This window comes from Halichoeres trimaculatus, unplaced genomic scaffold (genome assembly GCF_033239565.1).
Source record: "Halichoeres trimaculatus isolate MK-OKI-2021-1 unplaced genomic scaffold, fHalTri1.1 fHalTri1_scaffold_9, whole genome shotgun sequence".
Taxonomy (NCBI): domain Eukaryota; kingdom Metazoa; phylum Chordata; class Actinopteri; order Labriformes; family Labridae; genus Halichoeres; species Halichoeres trimaculatus.
This window is the reverse complement of record NW_027437188.1, coordinates 18,239,697-18,265,666: the sequence shown is the minus strand read 5'-3', so window position 1 is coordinate 18,265,666 and position 25,970 is coordinate 18,239,697. Positions and strand designations below refer to the sequence as shown.

The following is a 25,970-nucleotide window of genomic DNA, read 5'->3' as shown; positions in this document are numbered from 1 at the left end:
AGACGATGTAAAACACAAGGCATCAACATACGTCTCGAGAATTGTAAAGACGTAAAGAACTCCCTGGGATTTAGTTACAGCCTTTCCAATGGAGCTTTATGTCACAGTGGATTTGATTTCAGATTGAAGAACTGTACTCCTATTGGAGAAAGCAACCTAAATGCAGTTGACATGCAAGCAGAGAGGACTGGCCTGAATCTACACTTCATCCTCGTCATTCTCTTCTCCACCAACAAGCTAACACCAGAGAAGACATAGTACTGAGAGGACCGATTCAAGCTACTGCCGTCATATCACATATCAACACTTAAAACACTCACACACACACACACACACACACACAGACACACAGACACACACACACACACACACACACACACACACACACACACACACACACACACACACACACACACACACACACACACACACACACCTGTGAGTCAAGACAGACTTTCTTTTCATACACTATTGGTCAGACATACTGGCACAATGAAAACTCTGAATGCACTCTTACCTTACTGCAGTTTTACATGTTGGATTGTGGAAGTAGTCCAAATATTTTGATAATAATAATTGTACACAAAGCTCCTTGTAACATGGTGTATGTATGCTCATAGTTAAGTATCAGTTTATTGTGAGTATTTTGTTTGGACAGGTTTGGAGGCAAATCTGAAAGCCAAGAGGATTTCACTGGAATACTTAATATTTGCATTTCTGGTAATTACAGTTAATATATATTTTTTATAAAGAGTAGATGGTTTACAGAGGATGTTTTTCATGGACATATCTACAGAACTCTGGGTGAAGTGACCACATTTCATCCTGTAGACTCTATAGGAATGAATAGCTATTACAATGTTCTAAAAAGAAGCACATTTGGTCTTTCACAGCCACCATTGTAGTGCTTAGAAGACAGAGAATGCTGAGAAGCATTAAGTTTGCTAACTTTGGTTTGTGGACTACACGAAAGGGATTTATGATTAAGCTATAATCTACCTAGCAAAGCACAAAGTGATATAAGCTTGAATTACTCAATTAATGTCATAAAACTGTGAGGTTCTCCCAAACAATCATATATACAAATGACTGTCACCAAAATAATACTATATATAAAATGTTTTTTGAAAAAAGAATATATTCCCTGATTTATAATTTTACATTGACTCTACGTCCTAGTGTTTGAAGCTGAACTGAGCTTCACGTAGGCTACATGTATCATATGCTGTTTCTTCTTGTTTTTTCACAGTGACACCAAACGAATTATGTTAGGTTCGACCTGATGGTTGTTACTGTTAATCATACAACAGTTACCACAAGGAAAAATAGAGATGATGAAGGTGGAAAGTTTGTAATTGATGTATGGTAATTTTGAAAACGTTAGTTCAGGAAACACAATGCTGCCCAGTGGAACAATCAAAGGTTGTGGTATACTTAGTTTGGATGATAATTGGGAAGCAGTGAACGTTAGGCTGCATGAGTAAGCTTCTGCGGTGGAAAAAAAGCTATGCAGACCTGAGGGGTAGGCTCCAGCATTGATTTGATGCAAAAGTGTAAACCATGCTAACTGCTGTTTATGTACACGCCATAAACGGCAGTTAGATGTGGCTGAAAAACGTCTTTTTTATTATTATTATTTTTTTTTTTGACATTGTCTTTTTTTTCTCAGAAAACACCTTTAGACACCTCCAACCTTGGTCCCCACAAAATTAAAAATCCCACACATGACACTTCCAATGAATCCATTTTAAGAGTGCACTAAAGCACAGAGTTTGATAACTTTTTACCATATCCTGAGGAACTGCCATAGTTGTTTGGACAAAAACCCATCAAAGTTAATTTTATAGTGGTTAGAGAAGTCTAACAATAATTTTTGATTTCTGGGTTGATTTCCTTAACTTTTGAGCTCAGGTTCAAAGAGGTACTGACAAAGGTTTTCAGGTATGTTTATTATGAAAAAAGCCCATACTAAAGAAGTATTTATAATATGTACCTCACTATGATGAGTAGATAACTCAGAAGAAAATGAGAAACACATTGCATTGCCTTTTGCGTGGTATTTATTCACTGTAGTCAAGCACACTTTTCTAAAGGAATCCAGAGGTTGTACGATAATATTTTATTGCATCCCTAACTACTATTTACTACTATTTATGTTTTTATTAGAAAATCAGACACCACTGAGTGTTCAAGGAGTTATTTACATTATTATTGTATTGTAAACAAAATGAGTTAAAACCAGACTGAGGTTCTTATTAAGCCATGACTTGGTTCTGAATTCCTTTCAGAAGAACATTTTTAGAAAGAAATAGCTTGAAGAATTTTTGTATAAATATTTAACTTTTCAAACAAAGCTGTAACTCTAAAATAGTATTAATCAACAGGTATATTGAAAACAGCGAGGCTTGACTCACTATTACCTATTTTAAACAACCAATGGTTTGGTGGTGTGCCGGGCATAACTCAATGTTTGTATATTCTTCCTGTAGACCAACAACAGTGATTGTGTTTTTAATCATTTAATGGGGCACCAATATGTAACGTGTGCACAAACATTAATAGTAACAGCTTTCAAAGCCACAGGAAATACAGGTGCATCAGTGTACAGTTTCATGGCTCTTGCCCCAGACATTAAGTCAGACAAAACACTGAAACATAAAACAGCAGTGTTCACTCTGAGGATCCAAAGCTGAGTCAGACAGCCATCGAGTCACACGCCAAAGCAAAAGAAAAATCTTGAGTTTTTTTTCATGGTGCATAAACTAAGAGGGGACATTAGACACAGTCTTATGGACAAGTGGATCCATGATATTATGTTATTTCTGTGTCACAAAACAACTCTGAAAACTCTGGAAACTTTTTAAAAACGTGATTCTGTGCAGTTTATGTCCCTAACAAGGCAAGGCTGCATTGTTATAGACAAGTTCAGTAGAAATATGGTCAGATTCCAGTTTTCACACCACATTTCTCAACAAGGAATAAGCATGATAGGAATATTTTATTTGCTTTGCATCTGACTCTCACTGCAAGTATTCTCCTGAGCTGACATGATTCGATGATTCTGTGAAAGCCTATAAAATTATGCTTGAGTCAAACTTGTGTCTGATATGCTAATTTGAGTGGCTCCAATTCATGGACAGCTGCTACCAAACCAATAAGCCAAACAGTGGAACTTGACAGAAGAGATATATTCAAAGTCTACCCAAGGAACATTGTTTTTATTCACTGGGAAGATCTGTGTTTAAATATTGTGTCCACTTTTGATGGAGCCACTATACAAATGTTTTGTTACAATCTTTGAGAGTTAGCATTGAAATGATGCTGTGAGATCTGGTCTACTTTTATGGAATGTTTATATAAATATATTTGTATATATATAAATAATATACAGAATTAAAGTACTGTCAATAAAAATGAAAAAAAAAAAATCAAAGAGTTGGGCTGTTCATTTTGCTTAGATGATTTGATGGTGGGGTTTTACCAAAAGCAAAGGTCAACTTAGTTTCAGAGTCTGTCAAGCAACACTCTGGTGATGTAAAGGGATTTTGTGAGTTGCCAGAATTGTTCGTTAAATGATAGAGAATTTCCATTCACAAGGAGTTATGGAAACAAGTCAGTAGGCAAGAAAACCTCCATACAGCTTGCGCAATAAGTTCTAATCCAAACCAGCCAAGCTGAATGACCCCACATAGGGTCACATTTAGGGATGGGTACCGAGTTAGGTACTTTTATAGGCACCAACCGAATTCTGTCAAGTGTCAAAAGTACCAGGTACCGATTCACGTAAAATCAAAAGGCACCAAGTTTAGGTACCTAAACTCACCCTTGAGACAGTGAGGGAGTTGAAGAGTAGGTGATTTTCCACACTGGACTTGAACAGAGCATTGCAAGGTTATATATTGAAGAATAAATATGTTAAATTGAAAAAAATATTTATTTTATTATTTAAAAAAATGATATTTTTTCTACATAAACAGACAAAAGTACTGAATAATTAGCACCGTTGATTACCGATTGCCAGGTACTGGGCATAGGTACAGTATCATTTGAAATGTGAGGGGTACCCATCCCTAGTCACATTGTATGCTACCTCCCCCCACATGCCTGAGTTATCTTTTTTATCTACTCCTTTATCTATGTCTTCACCTGGGGATATTTCTCTGAGTTGCTTTAACTTCTTCATCTGTCACCTTCTTGACCACATTTTGCAAAATCTGTCCATGCACTTCTAGTTCGCATCCTTGTTTGCATTCATATTTCTGTAGAGGCATCAGTATCTATTTCAGTCTGTCAAAAACTCCTCACCAGAGCTTCAATTTGCATAAATTGTTAACTGCATAACATTTTCTACACTGACCACTGGGTCATAGACTATTATGAGACTGAACATGGGTCTTTTTTTTTGGTTTATTATTTTTTTGTTTACATGACTTAGGGTCTTTTTTCTTCAAATATAGAGAACAATGTGTATAAAAAGAAAATTAAACTGGGGAAGCCACACTCTTTGAACCTCTAAATAGGATGCATAAATGAACATGCAATAACTCCACTCAGGATATTTAATCAATGAGTTACATTATTAGTCATATCAATAAGACTCAAAAATGAGTGCTTAGTGCTGGCTCTACCTTTCACTTCACTGGGAGTTCGTACACTTGTTTACTCTTCTGGCTTGAAGCAAGAGGCTTCCTGATTCCATGTTGTCAAATGCACTAAGAATAAAAACAAGGTTATCATCCACAGAGCAGGGTTCCTATAGAACACTATAGGGTTTCTTAAGCAGACCTGTGCTGTTGTGTGCAACCATGTTCAGCCAGCCAGATGAACTAAGTGTGTGTCCTCAGGGGCCCCTTGAGATAGTGAATGACCTGGCTAATCTGGGTGGCTGCCCCCTGTGCACACAAACACACTCACACACCAACTCCAGCAAAGATCTGACTTCAGCTTAAATGCATTATCTAGTATGACTTTATAATCTAGGGCCTCTGTCCTCTCTTTCCATTCTCCCTTACCCTCTGCACTCTCTGTACCACAAACATTTATTATCTCTCCTCGCTGCAAAGGCCCATTGTTTCTGTACTCCTATTTTAGTCTTTAGTTAGTTTGCCAGCTCAAGCATGAACCCCATCCATGGCTTGGAGCCTTGAGCCACTGTCACAGGAACAAGGAAAGATGTTTTATGTAAACAGTAAAATAATGTCCTATTTGCCTGTTGAGCTAAACAATTTTCTCAGACACTCACCCAGCCTCGGAGGAACCCTCATTTTTTCACCTTTGTGTTTATTTATTCTGAGCTACTTCAGTACACTTCAGTGTTTAAAGCACAAGCTACAGTGTGTCAGGAAGGATCTAAGTCACTGACTTTAATGCTTACTTTATGAACTGAGTCACACGCCTACAGGGTGCTGAGTGAAAAAAGCCTCATAATATTACATCAGTTCGTTCATAAGAACTACCTCGAATTTTACTACTAACCCTGTAACAGGGACACTGTTAAAATGTGGTAACAATGTAAAACAGGGTGTCTTTTGTTAGGCTATTTACTGTTCTATACTATAAATCATATAACTTAACATGACTTATTTTTCCCACATCAGTTTTTTAGAAAACTCTTTTTTTCAGCTTCTATCTAAAGTACTTTGTTTAAGCTGCTGTCTCTTTAAGGATCCCTGCTCCATAAACCCCTTCTCTCTGACTGGCCAGCGATCAGGGGCACAGCTATGGGCAGACCTTGGTGTTTGAAGCCTGTCCCCCACCTTATCATGAACCAATTGAGGGATCCTTAAGGGATGATCTCATAGTTTTAGCAAGTCTTCTGAAGAGCTTGTGTTACTTTAAGAGTGGACCATTTTGAGCAGTCAACCAACACATTCAGGGATTTCTGCTACATTTAAGTAAAGATGTTTAAATATAAGAACGCTACCTTCTCTTTAACATGTTTAAACAATGTCATGCCGTGAAGGCCCTGTACTTGTGTGTGAACCTGCATTACTTTACATTTTCAACATGTTTGTGACTGTAAGTATCTAATAAGATTAAATCATGTAGCATAGAATCATGTTTTTAATATAACCTGAACTGAATTTCTCTGTGAGTGTTGAAAAAGGCGGGAGAAAAAGCAAACAGAAGAACACAAAAAAGATTTGTACATGATAGAAGCAACATTTGGGCTGCAAGTAAAACCAAAGCTGAAAGGCTAACTGCTGTTCCTCAAGTGGCCACTTGAGACTGGTTCTGTAACAGAGCCATCTACCACCTGTCTCCTTTGAAGTGACAACTACTCCATCTGCACCACATTAAGGTACTAACAAAGCCAGCGCAGGTGCTGCACATATTCCAGGCTATCTTTTCCTTTATGGTGTCATTTTTGCTGAATGACCTTGGTTGTTTTCTTAACAACCTCAACTGTAGTGTGATAACCACAACGTTTTTCTCCATACATAACTGCCTTGCCTTGGGTAATTTATTCAGGTCTCTACCCAACGCTGGAAATACAGACAAACATTGGGCCGCAAGAACCATAGTTCCTATGTTTTATCAGGAACTACATGGTTCCTGGACCTGCTGGTTGAAAGCACCTTATATATGATGCTTCCCTGTTTCTACAAGAAAATAAATGAGTTACTCTTCAAAATTTCAATAAATATTTTTCTTCTAAAAGTTACAAAAATACAACCATACTAGCTACATACTCACATTTTATAGTCCAATGTTGTTCACTTCAAGAATATCATCATCGTCAGCACCATCATCACCATCATCACCATCATCATGTTAGCATCATGCCATTTTTTTAATGTCATTGATAATAAATAAGGATGTTGTTGCAGCAGCAGTCCCATGGTCTTTGTTGTGTGTGCCTTCAACCAAATTACTTATCACTAATACAAGTCTAGAAGCATGGAGCTTAATCTTAATCATGGCTTCTGGGGATTCACACACACACACACACACACACCCACACACGCACACACACACACACACGCACACACACACACACACACACACACACACACACACACACACACACACACACACACACACACACACACACACACACACACACACACACACACACACACACAGGAATGATTTTTTTTCCCATGAGGATGTTAGAGTTGCTGCAAATTGGTGCAGTGGTTAGCACTGACATCTCACAGCAAAGAAGTTTCTGTTTTCATTCCCTGGTGGCGGCGGCGATTTAGCTTTGATTTTGGCTTTTTCTCCCTGTGCATGTACAGCATGCTCATCAGGTTGGTTGGTTACTCTAAATTGCCTTTATGGACAAGGTGTGAGTGTGTGCTTGAATGGTTGTCCGTCTCTATGTGTTAGCCCTGCAATAGACTGGCGACCTGTTCAGCGGGTTCAAACGACTGCTTGGTAGGCTCTGGCCCCCATGAGACGTGGTGAAGATAATGGATGGAAGGAGGTTGTTAGAAATTAATCTTCCACTGAGAAACTGCTTTCTCACACAAAGATTGCTGACTGTTGGGTCTCCAGAGACTCATTAAGTTTATCTGCATCTCAAGAGAGTAACTAAGGATCAATGGATCAGTTGCTTCAAATGCTCCCCTGAGTCCCAGGCAGAGAAGAACAAAGACCACAAACTAATCGCTTAAGTTAAGGTATAAAAACTCCAGGATAAATATATTCCAATTCAAGTGAGGTTTGCTAAATCAGATTTTTATTTCTAATTAAGGTACTAGAGTATTTATGTAGAATTCAAACTACTTCACAAATCTTAGAAAACAGTTGCATATATGTATTGCAAGACTACAGTCAAAATCCACTGTACACTGGTGTGCATTTTACTTAGGTGAATTATTTTTTGCATGTATAATGAGCTTATAGAGTACACTGGTGCCATTGGTTGAATAGTCTAAAGGCGTGATGAACACCTCACCTCTGCACCTCAGCTTCACCTGTAATGATGCCTCAGAGGATGTTTATTACAAAGGTCCTCCAATGGGGAACACTGTTCACCTTAAGTGTGATGGATAGCTATCATCACTGCAGTATGTGTGTATCTCCTCTTTCAATGGTTTAATTATTTTAACACACACACACACACACACACACACACACACACACACACACACACACACACACACACACACACACACACACACACACACACACACACACACACACACACACACACACACACACCGAACACTTCTGCATGTACACACTTGTACACACGTGGCAATTCTTATCCATCACACTTAAGGAAGCATCAATAATTAAAAACACATCACCACAAACACATTCAAACACAGCCACCACACAGGGACATTTGACCTGACACTGAAATAGTGTTAGAAACCAAGCAGCTTTCTGTCCTTGTCTGAGTGATTAGATGCAGAGTGAAACCACATCATTTTATTCTCTTATTTACCAGAGCTGGTGAATAAGAGAGCTGTGGGTCTCTGGAGTGAGGGCCAAGGACAAAGAAGACTGTGTGGCTCATGGAGTAAGCATCGAACTGGCCACGACCCTGAGCATTTGGAGCTAATGGCTGAGAGAAAGAATTCTGGTATCAGGATGTTATACACTTTGTGGTGAGTTTAAATATTAAAAGTGGAGCCCAGGAGAGAAAAGAAACAGATTACAATATGACTAAAATAAGTATAGCGTGTAAGACCTGTGGTTTAAAATAACTACTTTTACTTACAATAGAAAAATATTTTAGGATTTATTATCGCAGTTTCCGACTGAAAAAAATGCAAGTCATCTGATCTACAAGACAGTTTCTGCGTGTTAAAAGGAAGTTGCTACTTTGACTCTTTAAGTACTCTGCTCAGGGAACAAGATGAGATAAGTCTTGCCTGTGAGTTGGGTCTGGATCGTATCTATCCTGTCTGTTTCTGCAGCTTTTCCTCCAATTAAAAAATACATCTGTTCCAATGGCGCCATCAAGTGGCCAAAACACAACATTGCACCAAAACTTGAGAAAATGAAGAATAGCACACTAGCTGCATCACCCTCAGTCACTATGAGGTGACTCATCCTGTCAGCATGCCCCCTAAAACAACCAGATGCAAAGTGGACCCATAGACTCTGAACACCTGCCTGGAGTTGTGGGTATTGTAGGCACTGTTCCCAACCTGCTCGTGGTGGTGTTTGTATGTATCTACACACCTACATGAGAAGTCGTCACAGAATAGATTAAAAGTCCCATATTATGCACCTTTTCTGCAGTTTAATATTGATCATTGATGTCTTCATGAAATGGTAGTAACATGTTTTGGTCCAAAAAGCCAATAAGTCCAGAACAGCTGCATTGTTTCCAGGCTCTCATAGCCCCTCTGTTCAGAACGCTCTGATTTAGTGGGCGTGACCTTCATATGTAAATGAGCCACCGTTGATACCGCCCCGCTCTTCTACTTCACTAAGAACGGCGCCACGAGCTCCAAGTGCACAATGTTTAGAAAACAGCAAAGCTTGTTTACCGTAACATTACAGGCTAAAACAACAGGCTAACCGCAGCTATTAGCATCCTGGAGCTAACACAGAGACAGGGGGGACACTGAGGAAAAGCTCTTACATCTGCTGCACAGCACACAGCATTTAAAATACTCACATTTCCAGGGTCTGAGGTTTTATCGGTGGAAGGTTGGTAATGCGCCTGGATTCAGGACCAGTCTATTCACTAGCCCTCTGTTGTACTGTCCAAAGTTGGAAAAGCAGCCAGCTGTGAAGTGACTAGCACACACATGCACAGTTTTACTGAGTGTAGCTGGCACATTTCTTTGAGAAATGACCTCTAGTCACTTAGTCTTGTCTTATTCCGAGATGGGAAGCTTGATGATGGAACTAAGTGGTTGTTTACAACCAACAACAGCGCAGCTCCTCATTTTTGGCATTGTGAACAGCAGCGGGGGGTGGGGCGGTTATCTGCTCCGGTGGACCAATCAGGTCAGACTTGCTCCTGATTGGTCAAAAAAAAGGAATCGCTGATGTTGGCAAACCCTGGAAATTGCAAACAGCTCATTTTAGGTCAGGATTTTACATTCACAAGCACAACTAAGTGCAGGATTTGTCATTAAATGTCAAATTTTGTGGGCTTGGAGGAAAACCAAAGACCCACAAATTTCACTAAAAGACTTAATGAATTGATTTTTGCACAATATGGGACCTTCAATTTCTAATTTCTCTGCCCTATTCAACAGACAGAAATATAGAATAAGCACGTAATTTAAGTGGAACTTAATTTTTCGTGTTCAGGCCGTAGTTTTTGGGCCATAGCCAATTTTTAATTCTGCTGGTTTCGAAAGTTTGTATTTTTTTACACATTTTAAATAGGACATATTGTGCAAAATCTCCTTTTATATGGTTCAGGAATGTTTCAGTTATTTCCATCTTTCTTTGAAAACAAACTACAATGACAGCAGCCCAGGGCTCCATCTGAAAAAGGAGGGGACTTTTGGTTTAGTCATGATTATATTTATTTAACACTTTTAATGCCAAGGGAGAAAAACAAAAGAAAGAAATATCTCAAAGATACAAAATGATATCAAAATCAGTGCACAGTGTTTTTAAAATTAACACTGAGTAACACCTGTCTATGATAATGTGTTCAACAATTTCCTATGTAAAAATGTATCTGAAAACATTAGGTAACAGCATTATTATTTTCATCTATCACTTCAACACACAGGAACCCAAGGCTCTCATTGTAAGGAAATGTACAAACCTACTGATAAATATATAGTTAGTGACTGTTAAATTAACATTCCTGTTCATATGCATAGGGATAATCTGTAAACACTTAAGTAAAGCTATTTCCTTTAGTTTAATAGTTCTCCTCTCATTTCATTGAGAAAAACCATATAATAAAATTAAACATCAAATTTGTTTGTTTGAAATATATGCATTTTTTTCCATTTCTAATGTACAGGAGCAGTGGAATTATTGAGATTATTGATGTTTATGTCAGGCAGTATTTGGCAACTGGTGATTATGTCAATCTTCTCAGAAACTGCCTTCAGGTCATCCAAGATTAACCGGATGCTGTGGGAGGCATTGATGATGGCGCTCTGTGAGGTAGTCAGCTGGGCAGTTGCATTGTGAACCTTGAGATCAAAATAGTGGTCACAGTTATTGCAGCAACAAACTATTATTAAAGAGACATTCAAAATACTTCTTTGTTAGCAAAAACTTATAACAGCATGGTTGCTTTTTTGTGGAAAAGGCTGACTCCTGCCCAGACTCTTTTATATTAACTTCTTTGTCACTGGCATCTTTGACTTTTAATTCTAATGTAACCTGTCTCACATTAAAAAAAAGAATAAACAGCTTAACCTCTCATAGCAATCCGAGATGGTTAAACAAATTGAATACATTGGTAGAGGTATACTTTTCTATACTATAATATGATACTATACTAAGTAAACTGAAATATGCTTATTAAGTTAGCCATGGCCTCTTACCTCTCTACTAGCACTACCATAAACCTGCCGTAGTGTCTGTCCAACGTCAGAATACAGCCGGTTGTTTGATTCCTGCAGCTTCTGTTGTAAAAGCGTATCCCCTGGGAGCAAAAATACACTAAGTATGTATTGCGTTAAGTTGTGACATTCTTTTGGCAAAAAATCCCGTCCTCTAACAAAGGGTATGAAAATATAACTGAAAGCCACATGCAGATTGAAGCATTCTAATATATCCTCCAAAACAAACAAACACATTCCAAGTGTTTATCAAGCCTATCATAACCAATAATCCTCACCATGTGGTCTATGTGTGGGGCTTGGCCTGTCTTCAACTATAGACTGTATATCAGGATGGTCTCGTACAACGATCAGAGGAGGAAGGTCCCTCCTAAGAATCTGAGCACTCTCCTGGCTCAGAGCAGAGACTCTTCCCGACTGCTCCTCCTCTTCCTCACTGTCTGTTTCAGACGCCTCCCCAGGTACCTGACAACATTCAAGATCAAAGACTTAGCAGATTGTAGATTCATGAAAGGAGGACTGTAGATATAAACAAACTTTCTCTGTGTTTTCAAACAGACGCGTGCACGCACGCGCACACAGCTGTAAGACAACCTTGGCCCCAAGTGTGGCATTTTGGGGAGCAGCCATGGAAGTGATGTAAACCTCATCATCAGAGTCCGTCTCAGACGCCTCACCCTGCACCACAATCTGGTACCTACTGGACATGACTGACAATGCACACGAAGAGACAACAGAATTTTATGAGCTACGCTGAAAAAAACTCTGTGTAGGTTATAGTTGCCGCTAATAAAACGATGATCGATAAAAAGAACAGGGATTCATCCAGGTGTTACAATAAAGACCCTCTGAGCTATGATCTATAGCTTAGAATATAAACTTAGATCTACCATAAAATATAAGAATAAGGGTTGATATAAAATGCAAAGCCAATAAATCAGAAAACTGTCAAACCTTCTCTTTGGTGTGGAAAAACAAATCACATGAGCAACACGGAAGTCGGTTGTTTTCTATGAACCAATCCAATCCAATCGATGCAATCACGTGACGATTGACGTTCAACAACACTACTGGAAGGTTTCGCCCTTTCAGTTGTGTTTGTTTTAAGCGCTGACGTGTGCCGAATAATAGGAGATAGTGGCGGTTATGCACTTCAGAGTTGGTTTTTACGCATTCATAAAAAATAAAACAGAGAAAAATACACAAAATCTACAGGGTATTGTATTTTTTTATATGTTCTGACAAGATTTTCGTCAGAAGATTTTACTACCCTCCTATTCATCCACAGAAATACGCAGGCATTGATATCGAGTGCACCGAGGAAGCAAGCTTGTGTTTACCTCTGCTATTCTCCTCAAATTTAATAGGTACAGTATATTTACCTTCATACCATTTGTAGTTCATTGACTTTACCTGAAGGCTGTCGGGCCATGTATGCATTAATGTATTCATATTTTCTCTCCAATATGTCTGGAGGGTTAAGTTTGCAGCACAGCTATTCTTGCTGCTAGCAACAAATGCGACTAGATGCTTAACGCTAACCGTCTTGCTAACGCAAACGTGCTTTCAAGGTTTTTCCATTATTGTTGATTAATTTACCACTTTATGGGAAACGATATGGGTTAGGTGATATGCCTCATCAATTTTGGGACGTGTTATTAATAGTTTCATCTTTCAGGAATGGCAGACGAGGCTCTGTTCGACTTCCTCCACATGGAGATCGTGTCACATGTGTACAAAGAGCAGCAATCAAGCAAAGAATTGGACAACAAGGTGACTCAAATGAGACAAAACCCAGGGACGCATAACACTAATGATGAAATTGTACGAGCTGTGGGTTGGAGTCAGACACCAGCATCATTCCTCATAAACTTATTCATGTTCTAGCGTAACTGTCCACGTATGCACACGGGAAAAGCTCATCCTTACAGTATTTTCACCATACAGCTGATTATTATTTTGGTCACACCGCCAGTGAGTTTTCTTCTGTATTTTCTTCAGGACAGAGCTGCGTGTGTCTCCGTCCTGGAAAGCATGGGCTTCAGGGTGGGACAAGGACTCATTGAAAGGTAGTCAAACACACATATGTCGTACATACAAAAGTGAAATACATGTGGTGTGGGATTTTTTTGGATGTCAGTTTCCTCTGTGGATTGTTTTCTCTGGCTAGGTTAACCAGGGACTCACCCAGCTTTAAAGATGAGTTGGATGTCATGAAGTTCATATGCAAAGACTTTTGGACAAAGGTGTTCAGGAGGCAAATTGACAATCTCAGAACCAATCATCAGGTAAATTAACAGTAAAGTGACTAGGTTAAATTAGAATAGATAGTTGAGATTTGCACCTTCTTACTCAGTTTTAATAGTCTCTTTGAAAGATATTTTGAAATTGTTTGGAAAATGCAAATACATTTGCTTTATTGGTTATCACAATGCCTTTTTCCTCTGATCCAGGGGACATATGTGTTGCAAGACAATAAGTTTTCCCTGCTGACTCAGCTCTCAAATGGAAAACAGTACCTGGATCAAGCTCCTAAGGTTAGGATACTCCCTCTCTCTTTCTGCCTCATGTGCTTTGTATGGTGTAAACAGGGACCAAAGGCAAAAGATCAGAGAAAAAAATTAGTGTATCATCGTAGCTAAAGCTTAATTTTTTGAATGTGTTTGTGTGTTCTCACAGTACCTCGCATTTTCATGTGGTATTGTTCGAGGAGCTCTATCCAACCTTGGTCTGGAGAGTGTGGTGACAGCTGAGGTCTCTGTTATGCCATCCTGTAAGTACTTTTAGAGGGCCCTTACATTAGCCTGTTTATTTTTTAGCTAAACTTGAGTTGAGATGATTTGATCATTGGCGTATAAAAAATGGGCACATTAAGTCCAAACAAATAATTAATCTCCCTCCTATCTTGTCCCACCAGGTAAGTTTCAAGTGGTGGTCCAAAAGTTGTGACCTGTTCTTCTCGGCTGCCATTGTCACAAGGATCAGGGCTCTATGGGGCTCTGTTTGTCCTAAAGGAAGGATAGTTGCTCCCACCCAATGGCAGAAGGACTTAAACAAAACCCTGATTTCTTCCATTTTGTAAAACAGGTATCAAGCTGTGCTGGCAGCCAGGTACACCTCACAAGGCAACAGGTGAGGCCCTGACTTTGGGTACTGTGTGACAGAAGGTTTATTCTATTCCTTTTCCATCTTTGTTTTCCCTTTTTGTTTTAAAAGGCCATTTTCAGTGTGAATGAGTAAATGTGTAGTGTTTTCAGCCTAGTTTTTCAGAAAATAAGTTGAGCCTGGCCTGACTGACCTTTCTTGGTCAGACTTTACTGTCAGTTGCTGTGAATACAAGAATGTGAATGTATAGTAAATCACAATAGTGTCATAATATAGTGTTATAGTGAGTACTGTGTGCTACCTTAAAATATTCAACAGTGAAAAAGAGAAAAAAAAGTCAGTTCATAAATAATGTCAGAAATATCAACTGCCAAAACCTCTTTTTCTGCGACCCAAACACCTTTGATAATCACCACAACTCAAACGTTAGCAACTTAATCTAATATTATCCATCATCTCTGCAGACAGCATCCAGCTCCTGGTGCGTTGCCCTATCCTTAGGCAGATTGCCTGTTGGAGCTGGGTGTTTTTTTTTACATGCTGGTTGCTTATATATCAGTTCTTTTGAGTCAAAATGTAAATCTAGAAAGGTTAATTAGTGCAAGAATTTTGTGGGAGATGTACTTAGTCAGTTTTCTACCTCTGCAACTGTGTCATAATTCATTTAATCTGGTGTTTTCTGAATGTGTTAGCCAATAACATCTGAAAGCTAGAACAATAAAAGGACTGAAAAACAAGGGTACTTCTTACCTCAAGGTAAAAAGAGATCTTCCTCTTAAGTGATGGTTGTAGCACCTTGATGCCACTAGAGGGACACATTAAGCTATTTATAGAGAATTTGACAATTTCAACATCTGCTGCAGGAAACTGCACAGGTTTACCACTTTCAACTTTTTCTTCTTGCCAGCCGTATTGTTTTCTACCTAACCATTTGTCTGTCTTTAAGCTTAACTTCTCACCAAAGGTCCAACACCTAAACAAAAAATAACTTTGAACCATGACTACACTACCTGGTATTGTCATAGTGATAAAATAGTCTTAAAATTGACTTTCTTAAAAGAAATGTTACTTTATGTCTTATATAAATCTCTCACTTATCTACTGTTCCAACATTACTTGTTTTTTTATAAGACCCTTTTATGTTCTGATTATAATCACAAATGTCATTTTTGCACTTGTTGAATCAAAGACAGAATTACAACAGTACTGTCTTTCTAAACTACTTCAAGGCTTGTTGAAAACCCTTTCATTTGCAGCCTGAAGAAAAGAAATAGTCATAAAAAATGATAAAGAATTCAGTTAGTTTCTTTCTGTAACTTTCCCCACCTTTAAAAAAAAACGTCATTATTACACATTTGACTTTGTGTAACTGCAGGCCCCTTTCCCATCATCCCTGCTTAACTTATTAATATTTCTTTCATGTTTTTGATCCATATCATGAGCTTGGTATTAAGAGGTAAGCACTGTACATGAGTGTACTGCACCTCCTGTATATTCAGTATCAAAGTTTTATCCAAGCTGGCTAATCTTCAACATCACTTTTCCCAAAAACCATGGGCTACATGAGTCCTGATTTTTACGGTAAAGTTTTCAGACTTGGTACAATGTTTAAATCCTCAGGATTTTCATTATATTTACATTTTGGCATGGTTCCATGTTAACATCACTGTATTGGGTGGATTATGGTGCTCAATCTGGCTAGATGAGGTCCCCATGTCTTTATTTCAGTATTCCACTGCTATGAGTGTAATAGTTTTACAAAATAAAAGTTGTTGTATGTGACTTAACTTATTCAGTGTGCTTTCAATGTGTCTCTCTCCCAGAAGGTGGTTTGAAGCATATATGTGGGGATCATGGACTGTACAAATCATGGATGAAGTCCCTGTGATGTCTTCCTTTGGTTTTTCTGACGAGGGCCATGAAACTTAAAGAAAATAGTTGCCAAATTAAAAATGCTAATTTAGACCTTATGCAGACTGTTTGCCTCCTGGCGATCAGCTATATTGCATCCTTCCAACAATCAATTGTTAATATCTCCAAAATGCACATCTAGCAAAGATAATACCCCAGGGGAATCACAGGATCCAGTGTTTTTGGGCATTAATTCTGACTTTTGCTGTGTTTCTTTTTATTAGCAATTTAAAACAATTTAAATCCATCTGTTTCAGTATCTTCAACTTCATGTAAGTGCAGCAGTTGTTTGCTGAAGTACTTCTTCAAAACAAGGCTCACTCTTTTTTGAGTTATGTGCTTGCTGCAGCATGGAGGCCCTTAAGACAAGAGTCCTTTAAAGAGCTTAAGAGTTGAAGAAACTCGAGCCTGCTGATCTGCAGAGTGCGTCATAGGTGACAGAAAGTTGTGGACATTTTTTCCAGAACTTGAAGAGTGAAAAAAAAAAACTATGATTAAAAAAAACAGCCAGGAAAACTGAGTTAGGCATCTGCATACATGTGCAGCACCTGACTATGGCTCCCTGTTATGCCCATTTTTTGCAACCCATTAAACACTTTGCCCAAATCCTTTCTGGAAAGGAGAAAAAAAGCAGAAGGAGGGATTAGCGAGAAAGCCTGGGAGGGGGCAGAATTGTAAAAGTAGGTGGAGGAGGAGGAGATGGTAAGATTGAAGTAGAGGAATAAGATGGAGAGGATGAAGAGCCTCTACAGGAGACTGGAGGGAAATGAGAAGTAGACAAGAGAAGTTGACAAAAGGAGGGGAGGGGGGAGACAAAGAAGTGTAGGGAGATGAAGAAGATGTGCTAGTGAGAGAAGGAAAGGGTGACAGTGTAATGATTTTCTTCTTGTCCCATCTATATGTGATAAAAGTATGAAGGAGAACTGGTGAAATTGAGGGATAGTGGTAGAATTTCCTAACAGCTGTTTTTTTTCTGGCCTGCACAGCTTCACTCCCCTTCCTCCTGCTTTACTCATGCATCACAATATCACCAATGCACTCACAAAGGAGAACAGTGAATAGAAGAAGAGAGGGGGCTGTTCAGGGGTAGGAAGAAAAGGGGGGCTGGGGGTGTGTAACTAAAACCTGCATTCACTCACTTAAATTGATGACTTGCTAAATTCCCCAACACTGTCCACGTAGTCATCTTTTTGCAGCACAAGTGTGACCGTAAGTGTTGATATGAGTCACGTTTCCTTTAAACAGCTTCCTTTATTTTCTGTTCACATAAGAACTAAAAACACTGTTCAGAATATATTTTTAAAAATCTGTACGTTCAATCAAAGCTGGCACTGTACAAAAACACTGAACATTTAGAAACTGCCATTATGCTCACAGAAGGATGCTTTCAGTAAATACAGAGCTGACGTCTTCTTCAAATATTCTTCTGGTTTTAATTTAAGTAGCTTAAAGAAAGGTAAGCTAGTAGAGAAACAACCATTTAGCTGAATTAGACAGAATTTTTCAGAAGACCTAAGCTAACTTTGAACTAGTTTGTGACCTGCCAGCAAATCCTACAGTTACAAGAAAATAGTAGTTTACGTTTACTTTAGTAAAGTGGAAGTAAAGTGGCAGGAAACTACATTAGCAAGTGTACATTTGGGAAGTGATCATTTAATTATCATTGATAGATGCCAGTTACAGTTTAGCACTGGTGCTAGCTTGTCACCATGCTAACTGGTCACAGAGTGAGGATATCAGTTTTTAATTAATTTATTTTTTTCCCCAAAAAGAGTTAGTGAGCCACATAAAACTTTTATTAAACATTATATTTGATTAATTATAATTTTCATAGTTGTACTTTAATCCAGACCCTAAGGTCCATATAAATACAACACATAATTAATTCAAGAAATTAAAAAAGGAAAACACAGTTCATATGTTGACAGTAATTAAAACACAAAGAGACATTTGTACCAATGTTTCTAATAGCAGGATGTGAACCTTGTGCCGCTCATTGTAAGCTGAGTAAGTGACGTTATTACTTCATTGTCTGTATCAACCAACCGACCCATGAATTTGTGCATGTAGTTTCTGAGAACAGCATAAAATGTAATAAGAAATATTTTCAAAGCATCATCACAAGCTACCTGTAGCTTTTGTAATACTTTTATTATATATGCTTTGAATTTAGTGAAATGCCGTAATAAAAATGTGTTCAACAAAACAGAGCAAACTCGAGAGGGCTGAATACCTTTGAAGGTGGGTTTAGCCTATTTCCCTCAGAACATTAAGTGTTCAAAAGACCAGGCTGCTGTATTTAAATAACTGTATGAGCTCACAAGGTCACACCCACTGACTTTCATCCCCTCCACAGTCCCTTTGCCTCTTTATCTTACACTTTCTTTCTTTTCTGCTTACCTTTTTCCCTCACAGCCTACTCATTCAACTTCCTCCACTCATGCATAGTAAGAGGGTGATTCTCTGTCTCACACACACAAACACAAACTGTGTCTCTTGGGGCCATATGTTGACCCGCGGTGGACCTGAATACAGCCATCTGCCTGCCTTTCCTATGTCCCACAGGGCAAGAGTGTGGGAGAATGTCTATCAGACACAAAACAGCACTTACACACACACAAACCATGTGAGCACACACATGCCTTTAACCCCTTCACGGCCACTAATCACTCCCAGGCAGCCCATCTCATGTTAAGGCTGACAAGATAATGGCTCTTGTGCTTGTGAGTGAGCATGAAAGACAGATTCCAAGAAGGTCAGCAATGAAGCTGCATCTCAGCTGTTTTTCTTTTTTTCCTTTTTTTTTGTTTTGTTGAAATGATTATCATCATCATTGTACCATTTAAAGTAATGGCGATGACATCCCCCTTTATGTCATTACCCTCTACTTAATGTAAGGAAAAGGGTTCGGACTACAAATAGTTGTATATAAAGATACAATCATGTTTTAATGTGACATATTACAATTACATCAGCCTGGAAATCAAAAGTGTGATGCAGAAAGGAGGGGATGCAAGGAAGAAAAAGAGAAGGGAATGAAATGAGGAAAACAGGATATAATCAATGAGGGAGAGGGAAATGGGTGGGAGCTGAGGATTGGTCAGATTAAACCCCAAACAAAAGACTTCTTATCTCCACATGAAATCTCCATTGCATGACTACACACTCACACACACCAGTGTCTTACTCCCTCACACCAGACTTGTTGTGGCAGCAATAATCACTACTTACTTCAACCAGTTTCTGGAGACATTTAATGTGTACGGACATGAAAACCTTTCTTAACTTTTTGGAATTAGTAGCTCTTAGCCTTGATTGCTCGTGTGGCATTACTCCAGCTTTGATTCCAAGTTTTTCTTCCATCAATTAATTTAGTCTTAAATGAAGTCAGAAATAATGCTAAATTTGTCTTTCTGAAAATTATACTACAACAACAAAGAGTACTATCAGTCATATTTGGTTATGAACCATAGAGCAAATCTGGGCTGTTAGCACATTTTTCAAGCTGAGGCAACACCACAGATCAGGCGTGTGATTCATTTCCGGCTGTATTGTGCAATTTCACATGGAAACAACATAAATCTGTTGTATCTTCTAGTCTTTTAAAGGGCTACTTGTGGATTAACATCTAAAAGGATGTCCTGAAACCCAAACACTGCAGACACTTAAGTTCTCAAAGCTTTCCATGTTGTATTAACCTACTGTCAGTACGTTAGTTTAATGTGCATGTCAAGTGTTAATTTTCAGGGGTTTGTATTAATGATGATATTAAATGGCTGTCCTATCAAGTCTACATCCCAAGTCTGAGGAGTAACTGCGGCTGAAGCTACGGTTAATGCTCCTGAAGGAACATGATTTTACTTAAAAACAATAAACATCTTGCTGGTTTCCTGCTTGCTTCCTTTTTCTCTGCACCTCGAGAGGACCATTGCTGCAGTTAATTTACAGCTAGCACGATGTAAGGCCTAACCAAAAATGCAAGGAAACATAACATCCGAGCTGTTGCATCAGTTTCGAGAAGGCACTGTGTTGCAGACTCCACCTGAACCCACAAGGTGATAAACCACAAAACAAACAGCTGTAAGTAAAAAAAACAACTTTATTTCCAGTACAAAAAGCAAAAAGAAGTAAATATATTAAACTTGATACAAGCATTAACAACTCAAAGTCCTCTATAAATACGTTAAAATAAATTAAAGAAATTAATTTACTAAAGATTATCACCTTTAACACTAAACAGGCCTGAAACATGTTGATGAAAAGGCAATTTTAAATACACCAAAAACAGCACAGCGTCTGTTCTAACCAACTACATCATAAACACACAAAAACAGGCAAGTAAAATTACTATAACACTAAGCATACATACACTAACCCCATCCTAGCTCGGTAAGGCAACAGACCTGGGAGCTGCAACCAGGATGCTAGACATTCAAAACAGTATGGAGTTGTAACAGGAAGGAGTAATACTGAATGACAAAGAGAGACGATGGGATGAGAGACACAAAAAAATCGATCAAAAAGTAACACCAGGGCTGTCTGTAGAAAAGGAGGAAAAATAATCTCACCTCTAGAGACGTGTTTTAGGATAAGCTTAGGTACGCAATATGCACCAAAACGGGATTGTGTTGCTGAATTTAAGCTACATTCAGGTGATATCAGTATAAGGTGAAAGCAGAATGATGGAATGGCATCTTTTTTCAGAATTGTGTCTCACCCTTGTCTACAAATGTTTAAGGGGTTTGACAGTGGCTGCTGTTTGTACTACCTCACACATTTGGCATTTTAAGCTCATAATGTTAAAGATATGATACACTTAAAACATGTCATAATAAACATAGAAAACATATGATTTAGCCCACTTGTTTGTCTCTCTCCTACTGTGGGACAGGTAATAATCGGTCATTTGGCACTTTACTGGTAGTAAAAGGTCAACAGTGCACAAGAGACAAAAGAAAAGCACTTGCAGAAATCCAACTAACGGAGAGACCTAAACTTGGACAAGCTAACTCCACTACACAAAAAAACACTAACGCCTCATCACGTCTCTCTAAACAAATCATCAAAGGTTCTATCAACACCGTAACATGACCTGCACAATAACGCTACAGGCACCTCAGCTGTTTAAAAACGTAACATTCAGGCTGGAGGCAGGTGATCTAAACAGAACCTCAGACTGTACAGGTATGAGGGAAAAGAACAAAATCTCACCAGCTTATGAACACAATACTGTGCATACAGTTGAAAACAACGAGTCCTAAACATAGGCCACACTTGTGTTTGTACCACCATAATCAAAGAGTTCGAGCTACAAACATGTCTTTGGCTTTTTCACATTCCTAATATGCAAAAACAAATAGTGTGACGACAGGTGATCACACTGTGATTACAATTTCTTTGTCACAATTTGCTCTCTCTCTGATTACTATTTTGATAAAGCTTTCAAACGCTTCCTGCACCGATAGGTTTTGGTGGCATTCAGTTTACGGCATCACAGCTTCCCTTACGTGTATGACAGTGGCATTTCAACCACATAAATCTAATCGGTGAATCTCTATGAGCGAGATGAGTCACTCGCCAAGTCTGTGCACTACATAGGTACGCAGATCATTTGTAGGTCAGTCCAGAGACTGCGTGTGTGTGTGTGTGCGTGTGTAAAAGGCAAGTGTGTTTGGTAATGATAAATATGGATATATGTTCTGTTTGAGCAGGATATGTTACGTAAAAATGTAGTTGTATGTCTGTTTTCCAACACAACCCTGTAATCTAAAGACTAAACCCTGTTGGATCATCAGGCACAGAGAGCTGACTGAATACAGCCAGACGTTTCCCATTGGCTTCATTAACACCACCACAAGACTCAGAGCCGCTGAGAGAACTAGCAGAGCTGCTGCCATCCTGGTCCTGGTCAGACAGAGAGGTGTAGGATAGGGACCTGGTACCCAGAGGTGCTGAAAAGACGCTGGCAGCACCAGGACTCTGCCTTGGGGGAGGTGAGGTGGTTGGAGACAACTCACATGGATAGCAGCCAGAGTCAGGGGAAGGCAGGAATGGAGAGCGGGCATCTAACGCTGTAGCCTGTCCTATTGGAGGCTGGTACTTGTGGGAAGAGGAGGCCTTAAAAGCAGAGTCCATCTCTAGGAAGGCATGAGAGAGGAGGTCAGTGACATCAGCGCAGGAGGGAGGAGAGGCTGATGGAGCACGTGTGAAAGAAGCAGAGGCAGGAGAAGGGGTGAGGGCTTGCTGGAGAGACTGCTGTGGAGGAGATGGGAACCCAGCAAAGCTGAAGCTCTGTCGCACCAGAGGAGGTCTGTTAGGGCGGGAGGAGGAAGGCGGCTGTGAGGGCATGCCAGAGGATGAGGTGGAAGAGGATGAGGAAGAACGAGAGAAGGAGTGTTTTCTTTCTTCCTCATTGTTGTGGACAAAGTGGCAGCGGATCCCATAGGGGCAGAAGCCGATTGTGTGGAACGTGCGGCACGGCTCTGTTTTGTATTTTGGATGCCTGCTGAGATCCCGCAGCTCGTCTGGCCCATGGGCAAACTGGCATTTCCCGCCGTACTTGCACAGACCACTCTCAGTGAAAGATCGACACAGTTCAGTCTTGTAGCGGGAAGAGGAGGAGGAGGAGTTAGTGTTCAGTGCACTGGGGCTTATGTCACTTTGGGAGTGCTTTGTGTCAGTCCCAGGCCAGCCTAGACTTGCTGCTGTGGTGCTGCTGGTTTCCACCATGCTGAAGGAGCGCTGGGCAAAAAAGCCTGACTTTCCCCATTGGCTGGCATTAGCAAGCTGGGAGGGCAGACAGCTTTCTGACTGCTGCCCCCACAGGTTGGAAGTCAGAAGTGAGCTGTCAGGAGAATCAGGGGGGAGGCAGGAGACAGAGGAGAGGGAAATTGATGAGTTGCTATTTGACTGGCCAATATAACCTGGTGTTCTCATTGCCAGACTAAGGGATGGTAGCGGTCCAGCCTGCTCCCTCATGTCCAGATTCAAAAGATGCTGCGATAAAAAAGGAAGACAGAATTAGTGAATAAATTCCCTAATTTTTACTTAATTTGTTTGGCAAATTCAGTGTCTTGCAGACTAGATGAATGAAAGTATAAGGACTTGTAAATGTAATGCCTCTATTGTGTTACTGCAACAGCCATGAATGATGCCATTCAATATGTCTTATGTCATTGAAGCTTATTTGTTTTCCATACCATATCAAACATGCATCCTCTCTCATAGTTTTGCAAACCCAGTTTTTGATGAACAAAGGTGACTATGAAAAGTACACAACTACAGGACTCCACTGCTAGAAGAACACAAATTAACAATCCGAGCTGCTGAACAACAGTTGTTCATCTTTTATCTAACATGAACAGTTTGAAATCCAGTATAAAGTCAAATCCGTTTTTTATACACACCAGGAAATAGGTCAATTTACGACACAACACACTGCAGTGTCTCCACTGACGCTACCACAAAGTAAGACATACTTCTAGATAAAACGTCCGGTGACAAGTACAGTAAAACTTGCGCTATAATCAAAATGCAATTTCCAGCAAAGTTCATTTAACTGCTTGTAGTTAGCATCTCGTAAATTGAAACCTTATCGTTCGTGTGGACGCAGCTTTACAAATATGTCGAGCGTATTTTGCTTCTTCGAGCATGTGAAAGTTAGCTTAAGACTTGGTTGTTGACGATCTTGTTTTTCAGTCCAACGTTTGGCCTCGACTGCCGTTAATAAGCCACAGTGCCTTGTTAATAGTCATGCATGGTTAGAAGCAGTGAATGCTACAGAAACTTTATTCAACAGGATAATCTAAGAGCAACATACCAACTGACTTTGCTAACTTAAAAAGTTTGATGAAGCCATGTAGCGATAATACAACATAAACACATGTAAAAGTTTGTTAAAAAGTTCGCTTCGGCTTAAGTTTACACTCAATTAAAGAGTTTGCAACTACATAAAACATCAGGTCAGATAAGTCTTTGTGTATGAAACAGCTGTGATACTTTTAAATCATAAGAGACAAACAGCGTCCAGCTAGCAGTGCAGCTAGCAGGCTAGCTAACTTTTGCTCAGCTCTTCGCTGAACTTTCTCTGCGCGCTTCGTTTACCTTGCACATCATCTCTTCCAGGTCACAAAACTGGCTGAGGGGATAGGATGGCATTTTGCTGAATTATAGAAAGCCTCGTCGGATACCCGTCTGCCCCCGCAGTCATAGACGTGGGGCAACTCACTGGCATGAGTTGATCAGAAGTTTCTAGTTGTCTGTGTGGTGTTAAACAAGCCCGAAGTCCAGACCACGTGTGAATTTAAAACCTAACAGTGCTGCTATAGGCCCCTCCCACGGATCTGTGAGTCAACCCAAAGTTGTTTTCAACCGACCCTGATGGATCAAGAGTGCTTCAGAGTTTACGAGTCGACGAACAAAGAAGTTTAATAAGTACAACTTTTAGTGGCATACTTCAAAATAGATTTCGATTGAGGAAGTCACTCATTTACTTATGTGCAACTGAAGGCCTGAACTTGGTTGGCATGGTGGAACAGTTTCGTAGACCATATATATATATATATATATATATATATATATATATATATATATATATATATATATATATATATATATATATATATATATAAGGAGAAAACTTTTTTTTTTCTCACCAGCCACTGTGGCTAGTGGTATCCCCGAGTTACTAGACACTCAGTATTTTCACTGGCCACAATTTGTTGTTGGATAATTATGTTCAATATGATTAAAGCCGATGATAACATGCTAAAGTTTACTTAAAAAAGATGTACAACCTCTTTAAATGTAAATGACCCCTATGCACACTCAAAGCAAAACTACATCAATGTTAAAATCCACAGGTCCTTAATCAGGTATTCAGCTCTGATAAAGATAACCCATATGAAAATATGCAGTCTATTAAGACATAGTAATTAAAATAGTAGTTTGTTATTGCTTACAATAAAATGGTAAAGAGGATTAGTTGAACTGATAAAAACTCAGCAAGAGACACTGTCTGCTTAAATATTTATTAACAACTGTAATCAGAAAATAATTTCTTTTTTCATGAGAATGACAATGAAGGAGAGGTAAATTAAATTTCCTCAGAGCTTTCATCATCAGAGTCATTTTTTGCTTGTCTCTCTGCTCCATGTTTGAGATAAAATTCAACCCGCCAAAGTGGCCAGTGGGAGCAGTGGTGTTACCAGCCACTGCCGAAATCCACCCACATTTGGCCGGTTGGCCGATGTTAATGTCAAGCCCTGATTAGGAGTCAATCCCATGCATATAGCCGTACGTAAAAGTTCTGTTTGTTTAAGAAAATCCATGCTACTTTACAAACACCATGTATTTTAGCAGCTGCAAGAAATATATGTACAGTGGCCCTAAGCAGATATTGATCCATTCACTTTTATTACTGCTTTAGGCAATGACAATGGATTACTCTAAGATGCATTCTATAGCTCTGTAACAGAAACCTGTTTGATTTCACACATAAATGGG

The 25,970-nt window shown here is 39.2% G+C and overlaps 3 protein-coding genes across 3 annotated transcripts; 1 reads left to right on the top strand and 2 right to left on the bottom strand.

The window, feature by feature from the left end:
- Nucleotides 1-10,476: 10,476 nt before the first annotated feature.
- On the bottom strand, nucleotides 10,477-12,484 carry bloc1s3 (biogenesis of lysosomal organelles complex-1, subunit 3). The gene is made up of 5 exons (XM_074679939.1): nucleotides 12,405-12,484; nucleotides 12,045-12,160; nucleotides 11,729-11,915; nucleotides 11,433-11,533; nucleotides 10,477-11,075 (listed from the first exon to the last, which is right to left on the bottom strand). Exons 2-5 carry the CDS (start codon nucleotides 12,156-12,158, stop codon nucleotides 10,890-10,892), a joined length of 588 nt encoding a protein of 195 aa, XP_074536040.1. The 5' UTR covers nucleotides 12,159-12,160; nucleotides 12,405-12,484; the 3' UTR covers nucleotides 10,477-10,889.
- Nucleotides 12,485-12,568: 84 nt separating this feature from the next.
- trappc6bl (trafficking protein particle complex subunit 6B, like) lies at nucleotides 12,569-16,315 on the top strand. The gene is made up of 7 exons (XM_074680462.1): nucleotides 12,569-12,817; nucleotides 13,129-13,223; nucleotides 13,452-13,519; nucleotides 13,621-13,738; nucleotides 13,904-13,987; nucleotides 14,130-14,223; nucleotides 14,368-16,315. Exons 2-7 carry the CDS (start codon nucleotides 13,131-13,133, stop codon nucleotides 14,397-14,399), a joined length of 489 nt encoding a protein of 162 aa, XP_074536563.1. The 5' UTR covers nucleotides 12,569-12,817; nucleotides 13,129-13,130; the 3' UTR covers nucleotides 14,400-16,315.
- Nucleotides 16,316-20,576: 4,261 nt separating this feature from the next.
- LOC141798449 (mRNA decay activator protein ZFP36L1) lies at nucleotides 20,577-24,762 on the bottom strand. Its single transcript, XM_074680404.1, has 2 exons — nucleotides 24,570-24,762; nucleotides 20,577-23,462 (listed from the first exon to the last, which is right to left on the bottom strand). Exons 1-2 carry the CDS (start codon nucleotides 24,621-24,623, stop codon nucleotides 22,233-22,235), a joined length of 1,284 nt encoding a protein of 427 aa, XP_074536505.1. The 5' UTR covers nucleotides 24,624-24,762; the 3' UTR covers nucleotides 20,577-22,232.
- Nucleotides 24,763-25,970: the final 1,208 nt, after the last annotated feature.